Source organism: Coregonus lavaretus, assembly GCF_964263955.1.
Source record: "Coregonus lavaretus genome assembly, chromosome: 6".
Lineage (NCBI taxonomy): Eukaryota > Metazoa > Chordata > Actinopteri > Salmoniformes > Salmonidae > Coregonus > Coregonus lavaretus.
Window position 1 is genome coordinate 40099743 of NC_139993.1, and position 9902 is coordinate 40109644.

General features: G+C 41.6%; 1 protein-coding gene across 2 annotated transcripts in view; it reads left to right on the forward strand.

Moving 5' to 3' along the window:
• LOC311130584 (ephrin type-B receptor 1-like) overlaps positions 1-5745 on the forward strand; it is a gene marked incomplete at its 3' end in the record, with an annotated part of 197843 nt that extends 192098 nt beyond the window's left edge. For both annotated transcript variants that reach the window (XM_084163356.1, XM_084163357.1), the window contains exons 14-16: positions 3623-3816; positions 3969-4124; positions 5637-5745. In XM_084163356.1, coding sequence (XP_084019482.1) covers positions 3623-3816; positions 3969-4124; positions 5637-5745 — 459 coding nt within the window. The remainder of the gene's footprint in view (positions 1-3622; positions 3817-3968; positions 4125-5636) is intronic.
• Between the last annotated feature and the right edge of the window lie 4157 nt (positions 5746-9902).

Here is a 9902-nt window from a genome sequence, read left to right on the forward strand (position 1 = left end):
GCAATGCTGTTGAGCCATCCTCAGTTTTCTCCGACAGTGCCTTGCAAAAGTATTCATCCCCCTTGGCGTTTTTCCTATTTTTTTGCATTACAACCTGTAATTTAAATGGATTTTTATTTGGATTTCATGTAATGGACATACACAAAATAGTCCAAATTGGTGAAGTGAAATGAACAAAATTACTTGTTTAAAAAAATTCTAAAAATTACTAACGGAAAAGTGGTGCGTGCATATGTATTCACCCCATTTGCTATGAAGCCCCTAAATAAGATCTGGTGCAACCACTTACCTTCAAAAGTCGCATAATTAGTTAAATAAAGTCCACCTGTGTGCAATCTAAGTGTCACATGATCTCAGTATAAATACACCTGTTCTGAAAGGCCCCAGAGTCTGCAACACCACTTAGCAAGGGGCACCACCAAGCAAGTGGCACCATGAAGACCAAGGAGCTCTCCAAACAGGTCAGGGACAAGGTTGTGGAGAAGTACAGATCAGGGTTGGGTTATAAATAAAATCTAAATCTTGTAACATCCCACGGAGCACCATTTTAAATCCATTATTAAAAAATGGAAAGTATATGGCACCACAACAAACCTGCCAAGAGAGGGCCGCCCATCAAAACTCACGGACCAGGCAAGGAGGGCATTAATCAGAGAGGCAACAAAGACACCAAAGATAACCCTGAAGGAGCTGCAAAGCTCCACAGCGGATATTGGAGTGTCTGTCCATAGGACCACTTTAAGCCATTCACTCCACAGAGCTGGGCTTAACGGAAGGGTGGCCAGAAAAAAACCATTGCTTAAAGAAAAAAATAAGCAAACACGTTTGGTGTTCGCCAAAAGCCATGTGGGAGACTCCCCAAACATATGGAAGAAGGTACTCTGGTCAGATGAGACTAAAATTGAGCTTTTTGGCCATCAAGGAAAACACTATGTCTGGCGCAAACCCAACACCTCTCATCACCCGAGAACACTGTCCCACACCATGTTTTTCATCGGCAGGGACTGGGAAACTGGTCAGAATTGAAGGAATGATGGATGGCGCTAAATACAGGGAAATTCTTGAGGGAAACCTGTTTCAGTCTTCCAAAGATGTGAGACTGGGATGGAGGTTCACCTTCCAGCAGGATAATGACCCTAAGCATACTGCTAAAGCAACACTCGAGTGGTTTAAGGGGAAACATTTAAATGTCTTGGGATGGCCTAGTCAAAGCCCAGACCTCAATCCAATTGAGAATCTGTGGTATGACTTAAAGATTGCTGTACACCAGCGGAACCCATCCAACTTAAAGGAGCTGGAGCAGTTTTGCCTTGAAGAATGGGCAAAAATCCCAGTGGCTAGATGTGCCAAGCTTATAGAGACATACCCCAAGAGACTTGCATCTGTAATTGCTGCAAAAGGTGTCTCTACAAAGTATTGACTTTGGGGGGGGGGGGGGGGGGGGGGGGGAATAGTTATGCACGCTCAAGTCTTCTGTTTTTTTGTCTTATTTCTTGTTTGTTTCACAAAAAGTGGTAGGCATGTTGTGTAAATCAAATGATACAAACACCGTATCACTGTATCACAGCCATTCAACTCTGTAACTATTTTAAATTCACCATTGCCCTCAAGGTGAAATCCCTGAGCAGTTTCCTTCCTCTCCAGAAACAGAGTTAGGAAGGACACCTGTATCTTTGTAGTGACTGGGTGTATTGATACACCATCCAAAGTGTAATTAGTAACTTCAATATCTGCATTTTTTTTTACCCATATTCTATGCGAGGCAATGGAAAACCTCCCTGGTCTTTGTGGTCGAATCTGTGATTGAAATTCACTGCTCGACCGAGGGACCTTACATATAATTGTATGTGTGGGGTACATAGATGAGGTAGTCGTTCAAAAATCATGTTAAACACTGTTATTGCACACAGAGTGAGTCCATGCAACTTACTATGTGACTTGTTAAGCACATTTGTACTCCTGAACTTATTTAGGCATGCCATAACAAAGTAGTTGAATACTTATTGACTCAAGACATTTCAGCTTTTAATTTTTTATTAATTTGTAAAAATGTATAAAAACATAATTCCACTTTGACATTATGGGGTATTGTGTGTAGGCCAGTGACACAACATTTCAATTTATTCCATTTTAAATTCAGGCTGTAACACAACAAAATGTGGAAAAAGTAAAGGGGTGTGAATACTTTCTGAGTGCACTGTATGTGACTGTAATAAAAAACGGAGAATACCATGATACTGGGCTCATTATTTCATTTAAGGATGTCATTATGGGTGTCCGCTAATTCATATTCATACTCGTTTTATGTCAAACTAACACTGGTCTCCTTAAATCTCCATCACAAATTTTACACTGCAGAATTGTTGTGGATCTGTCTGTCTGCCAGACTCTGCAGTTGTGTGCAGTTTTTATTCAGACCCAGTGTAGTGGCACTGCAGTCTCCACCAGTGCATCTCTCTGTAAGTCCTTGGAGTAACCCATCTAGAGATACTGGAGGATTATAGGTAAAGAAGATTATTGTTGAAAGCACAGCTTCCCATTTGCAACAGTCCTGCCTCAGACACTAACGAGATCTCCCACAGTGAATTCCCAGACAGCAACTCTCTCGCCTGCCACTCTCCTGCAATCAAGGTTGAATAGCCAGGGGGCGGGGGAAGATTTCTTAACACAGACCAGCTCTCGGTATATAGTTAATTAAATTCCCACTCTCTCCTTTTTTTCTATTTTACAAGGAATCAGGCCCCAGCCCCCACAAGGAAGCTGGCTCCTGCCGGTTTCTATGGTAAAGCTGTCTCTTCTTTTGTGGTGCGGGGATTGACGGCTGTCTGGAGAGACCACCCTCTCTCTGATAAAAGAGAAATCATGGAACGGAGATATATCAAAATCCCTTCAGACCGTCCTGTTTTTTAAAGCAATTATCAGCTGTGGTATCCATTGTTCTGCCTGAAGTTCAGCTGCAACACAGAGACCAGGGAAAATCTCCTGAGGATCGTATGGATAGAGAAAATAGATTAATCAAATGGGATGTTACTGTAAACTTTGTTTGACAGATTTGGATGTAGAGTGAAGATACCAGGGTCACTAAGAGTGCAGATTTCGGTGAAGTTGAACGAAACTTTGCACATTGTATTTGGTGCATCTTTCCCCTCCTTACAGCTAGTGTTTACACAAACACAAAGCTAGGTCTTATACAAGCAGTGACAAGCTGTAGGGAAGCTTAAATTGGATATGATGGTATCATTGGAAGTGTGCCAATGAAATCCTATTAGAGCTGGCATCCACTGCTCTGTTATGGTGTTCTAAAACCTCCAATCTGGAAGCAGTTCAGTTGCAGGTGTCTGGAAACATACAGCACATCAAAAACCTTTGTCAATTGATTATGAACTCTTCCATTGTTTAGAACCACCATGGACATTTTCCATATTGGATTTGTGTTTCATATTTAATGTTTTGCTGCCAAACAATGTGTTCAAACCAACACCTTTGTCCGTCCCTGTAGTCTATGTTCTCAGGGGGTCATTTTGATCCTCAGTCTCCCAGTGTGGTCTACTATGTCCCTCTCTGTTTCCTTCATTTCCTGTCTTTAAATGTGCCATCTCTTTCTCCTCTACTCCTGGTACAGGTGATCAATGCCATAGAGCAGGACTACCGGCTGCCCCCTCCCATGGACTGCCCCACAGCACTACACCAGCTGATGCTGGACTGCTGGCAGAAAGACAGAAACGCCCGGCCCAAATTCACTGACATCGTCAATACGCTGGACAAGATGATCCGCAACCCTACCAGCCTCAAAGCTGTGGCCACCATCACTGCAGTGTACGTCTGTAAAAACTGGTTTAACTCTCAACAGAACACACACAGTCATAAACCATATTACTGAAACACTTATCCCATGTTTTCCCCCTCCTGTACCACATCCTTTCACTGTTTCATCCCTCTCCTCTCCTCTCCTCTCTTTTTCTCCACAGGCCTTCTCAGCCCCTGCTGGGCCGCTCCATTCCAGACTTCACCACCTTCACCTCTGTGGAGGACTGGCTAGGTGCCATCAAGATGGGCCAGTATAGAGACACCTTTCTGGGCTCCGGCTTCACCTCCTTACCACTGGTGGCTCAGATCACCTCTGAGTAAGTCCTGACGTCATCATATCCCACCTAATTTTCCCATCTTCTCAGGAGTCTCAGGAGACACCAAACAGTAAAACCCTCCTATCACTATCCACTGTAGCAATAGAATATTTGATCAGCCCTTGATATAATATAATTAGCAGACGCTTTTATCCAAAGCAACTTACAGTCATGCGTGCATACATTTTTTTGTATGGGTGGTCCCGGGGATCGAACCCACTACCTTGGCATTACAAGCGCTGTGCTCTACCAGCTGAGCTACAGAGGACCACAGGCAGATGGTTCCCAATATTACTTTTTTGAGAAATTCCAGTCATGGAATACACACACCTGCCTGCACACGCACGCATGCACACACGCAAACGGGCGCACGCAACACACACATTTGTCACAGATTACAGAAGGTCTCAGAAGTATTATCCCCCTATAATTAGATTTGCACTATTCTAGATGTAGTGTAATGGGGCAGGCTGGAATTAATTTTCAATCAGGTTCACTGAGACAGTCAACCAGCCACACAGGCCATTGCAGTCACACATCCACCTTCAAAAAGCTGTCTCAGAATAATGGGAATCATGCTTCCGGCTTAGACACAGGAATAATCCCTTCAGTAAATGTCCATAGGAGCTCAGGACTGTCATGCTTCAAATCCACCAGGCATTCAGAGCTCTGGATAGGTCTACATCGCCAAGGTCTCTCCGTCTTACTAATCACTTTGATTTGATAGTGGCACGACAAAAAAAGTATTTTAAGTAGGACAAATGATTGGCTTTCCTTTAGTTATAGACAGGTTAGTATTTTTCGTCATGAATCTTGTTCTGGAGGCAGCTCTGCAGAGTGGTCACTAGCTGGCACAGCCACAAAGTCATAACATCTGATTTGAACCCTAACCCTAACCACACTGCTAACCCTAATCTTAAATTAAGACCAAAAAGCAAATTTTTGTTTTCATGAATTTTTACAATATAGTCAATTTTGACTTTGCAGCTGGCTCATCTAAGGAGAAATCGCTCAGTTCTGCCTCCCATGACAAGACTCATGACAATAAATGTAAACCTGCTGGTTGTTCAGACATCAAATAGATGGCCTTTAGGTTGTTGTTGTCCATTTGAATGCTACTGTACAAGTCAGCAACAATTCCCAGCAGTCCTCAACCAATTGTGTCCATTCTGGGCTTACCATTGTAAGTAGAACAGTGTATTACCATATGAATGGGAACAGTAAAAATATATTGTGCTTATCTCTAGCAGGGAGTGAATCTGGCACATTGTTTACTGCGCTGGAAACCATCCCTATATGTTTATCTCTCTGCTCTGCCTCAAGCAGACAAAATATTGTACCATTGTCTTTGTGCATGGTGTGATTGTTTGTCTATGTATTAGTACACGTACAATGACAATATCCATAGCCCAATAATTCCATCCAAGAGCAAACACACAGACATCAGGTACTGTACTGTGAACACCTCCATCTCTCAGCCTTGTTGTTGACACTGTTCCTCCTGTTTGTCAGAGACCTGTTGAGGATAGGAGTGACCCTGGCCGGCCATCAGAAAAAGATCCTGAGCAGTGTCCAGTCTATGAGGGACCAGATGGCCCAGTCGCCCACCTCCATGGCCTGACTACAGGGGGCGCCAACACCACCACCAGGGAACCCATAGTAGAAATCCCGATGACCCAAAAAATACACCAGGGTGGAGACACTAACCTTGATCTAAAGAATGACTGTGTGGCACATTCATAACAACAACATTCACACCCCCAACACACACTTTCTCAAGACCAGAGGGAAAGACACCTGCCCTCTAGTCTACTGAAGGTACAAAGGGATAGAAGGGAAGATTCTGCCTCAAAACAACTTCACTGGTTCAATTACGGCAGTCTATCAAGTTGGCTTCTTTTTTGCTGAAGAAGAGAGCAAGCGGAAATGCAAGGGAGTTTGTTTGCTTGCCGTGACAGATGGTCTTGAAGTGCTAAAGATAAAAGATAAAGAAACCTGTGCTACTTTATGAGGATCAATGGGATGACTTAGCCAAAGAACAGCATCAAACAGTCACCCAAATAAAATAAAAATATACAAAAAATATATTAAAATCAAAACAAGTAGATTGACTTCTTATTTAAATGAATCTTCATATTGAAGATTATTTGTAAATACTATATGGATATTATTTTTCTGCTTGCATTTTTTGCAACAACACAACTAGTTTCACCTGAATAGTTTAGGATTGTTGTAGTCATGAAGGGTTATTTTCTATGGAGGCACTTGGAAGTTCTTCTCAATAGGAGGCAGATCCATGGGGTAAAGACCGACATGACTGATTCTGTATAAAGGATACACTGTTTATATATACATATAAGATATCTCTTTGTAATGTTTTAGACTTTCAGAGACCATATTGACATTGAACCCATACACCTGCTAGAGTCAGTAAGTGTCTAGTGTTGTGCATCGAATACCCAGGGTAAATACATAATGTTACAGGGACAGTGAAGGTTATATGAAATCTTAAAGTTGTATTGACAGTCTCAAGTGCTTTGTGCTTTCACCACACTACTACCCTAGAACATTACCTACCATTTCCGGTTGCTTTTCAAACATGACAACAGAACGTCTTTCCCAGCTTGACGTGTTGTGTTGACCATGCTGTGTTGACTCTGGGCCACTCGAGGCACGTTAAAGAATGTGTCAAAAGCATGTTGTAAGTCAGTGAAGGTTGTTATTATGACAGAGAGAGTGGGCAGATAAGTAACAGGGATGGACTTTGTAAATCTACCTTTTAATTAACACAGGTGACTTCCTCCCACGCCAAGCAATTAAGCGGCAGGAATGAGGTTCAAAACGTCGGGGGAATACTGACCATTGCAGACAGGTCATTCTCCTATCAGATTCTGACATTTCATTGCCTTGTGCTTCCTCTCCTTTTTTAATTAAGTTGATATCTACTAATGATAGACATGATCTATTTGCGATCAGCTCATAATGGTGTGTGGTGATGATGGGGGCTGTTGAAACAGTGCAGGTTAATAGCTTGAAGTGGATGGCTGTGTTCTCCTGGGGACCCAGATGCTAGAACTGAAGCATCAAATTCATTACCCAGCTCAAATATGACGGATTACAGGGTAACAAGTGGGAGCCTTCTAACATAATACCTTTGAAAAAGTGTCTACTGTTCATTTGTGTGCATATTTGTTCAGCAGGCCTTAGACAGCATGTGAAGCTACAGTATGTACAGAGTAACTGCCATCTCCATTACAAATAATTTTGTCTCTCTATCTACGATCACAGTAGGAGCTATCTTCAGCAGTGTCATGGTAACCCCTCACAGTTACAGTTATTGGTGGCAGCAAATAGTTATTATTGACCAGAGCAGACTGTACTGTATGTCAGGGCCCATCAGGTTAAGTGTTACAAAAACACTTTGGCCAAATATGTCTCAACAGTACCTAATGTATATCATAATACAGAGAGTACTGTATCACCTGCACTCAAGCAGAGACTTGAGTGCAGGTGATCCTCTGTAGCTCAATTGGTAGAGCATGGCACTTGTAACGCCAGGGTAGTGGGTTCGATCCCCGGGACCACCCATGCGTAATAATGTATGCACACATGACTGTATGTCGCTTTGGATAAAAGCGTCTGCTAAATGGCATATTAAGAAGAAAGTGTCAATATGGACTTTTAGGTCTTTCTAAATTAGACATCTGTTGGGACATGTAAAAAGTTGCTGTCCTTATTAAAGTTTTCCTTTTTATAATAGCAATTTGGTAGCTGTTGGACATTAGTGTTCAGCTTCACTCCACTGACTCGGATAATAGACTGGTGGAATTGGAAAAAGTGTTGTTATTTTGCTCTCTTACCAAGAGAAGATGAAAGCTGGGAGAAGTTGGAGAACTTGCACAGAATGTGAAAGTAGTCTGACATTGTGAGGTCTCTTATCTGTGTTCTGCATTTAAAGTGCCTTTCTGTAATTCAGACAGTCTCGTTAAAAGTCAAGGTCCAACAGCAAATGCAGACACTCCCAGACTCATTGAGGCAAACTTGGAGATTCCTATAAGTGGACTCATTCCTTATTTAAGTGGACATTCTTTATGGTGGTATTGCTGACTTTCTAGACTGTTTAAATGTCACATTGACTTCACCTCCCCTTGTAATTGTGCCACTTTAAGTAATCCACCAGCAGATAAGAAACTTGCTAGCCCAAACCCTAACTCAAGCTTTCACTCCCTTGCTGTCCTATACTCCTGCCACTTAAACTATCTTGTTTCCAAGGATATTGCTGTTTTTGTCGTGTTGTGAGAAGGTTTTTCTCAGATTTTTTGGGGGTCTGTTTTCAAAATCAGTATTTATCTACATTTTGAGGAATGTGATATTTTCAGCTCGTCAAAAAAAGTAGATTGCTTGGATCAAGACACAGCTTTTCCCATAATGTTCCGAGTACACAATTGTGAAACGGCCCCTTTCTACTTTCAAAGACATCTCACCAGTGGCTCTTTTCTCCAGCCATGTCTCTGGACTGAGACTGGAAAGACACAACATAGCAGCATGAGAACAGACACACTCATCCAACCTACTGTAAATAAGACTTGACACAACCAGGAGGGATCTTTTCATTTGTGTGGGGGTGTCATTGTACAGTTACAAATGTGTTTATTGTGCTGAGTATGTCAGAGTTTGTAGTTGTAACTTTCTGAGAATAATTATTGTATTAAATGCACTCAATAAAGACAAATCAATCAAGCCAGTCCATGGATTCCCCTGGAAGATCGTCAGTCTGCGTGAGATAATCTAAACTGTGGATAACAAATGAACAGCGTGCAGTTGAAAATACAAGTCTGTTAACATACCCTTGAAAAAACATTTAAGTTGAGAAGTTAGAATACAACTTTTTCCTTTTATGTTTCAATAAACCCCTCCGTGAAGTATTGTTGATGCTGACCCCCTGAGCATAAAGTGTGTGTGAGCGATAGAGGTCCTGAAATGACTTTACGCTTCAATGTCCAACATAGGGTAATAAACAATGGCCAAGTGCAATAAGAAAACCACATTATTTGAAGTTTCATATCACACATTTGACATGGGATTTTAAGAGGGATGGAATGAGAGTGTAGGGACCCACAGATGTAATCTTCCTGTATGAGGAATGGATGTTTTAATGTATCACAAACAGAGGCAGGATTTCAAATTTGCCATATTTCCTGTCTCATATAGGACTGGAATGTTTCTGTTTCTTCAACAACAGCACAAAGACACAGGATACGTTAGATTTTACCCATTGTTCCAATATTAGGTTGGTGCTTGAATATTCTCCTGAACTAAAAGCCTTTGGAACATACAAAACGAAATACATTATCTTTATAACTGTATATTATAGCATGACTCCTCCTAGGAACATGCTGCCCCCTCACCTCTGCCCACCCACTTCAATTAAACAAGGTACTTAATCAAATTAATCCCATTAAAGGACAGCATGGCACGTTACATTTCACATGGAATCCCCAGCGGACGTGCAAGAGAGGTTACACTTCACTGTAATTGCATTTCTGCAACTACACCCATTGTCAATTACCCCATTCTAATGACTATTCATAGTCGTAATTATCTTGTTGCTATAGTTTCTGGGGCACAAATTCATTTAATGTGAATTGATGTGCTAACTTTAATCACTTCATATGAAAATGCAGGCTAATCAATTACTCTTTTATTAGTCTTTTAACTTCACAATCAATTTTTCAAGTAATTACCAGCAATAGGAACCAGAGAGTTAGTTTAAGTAAT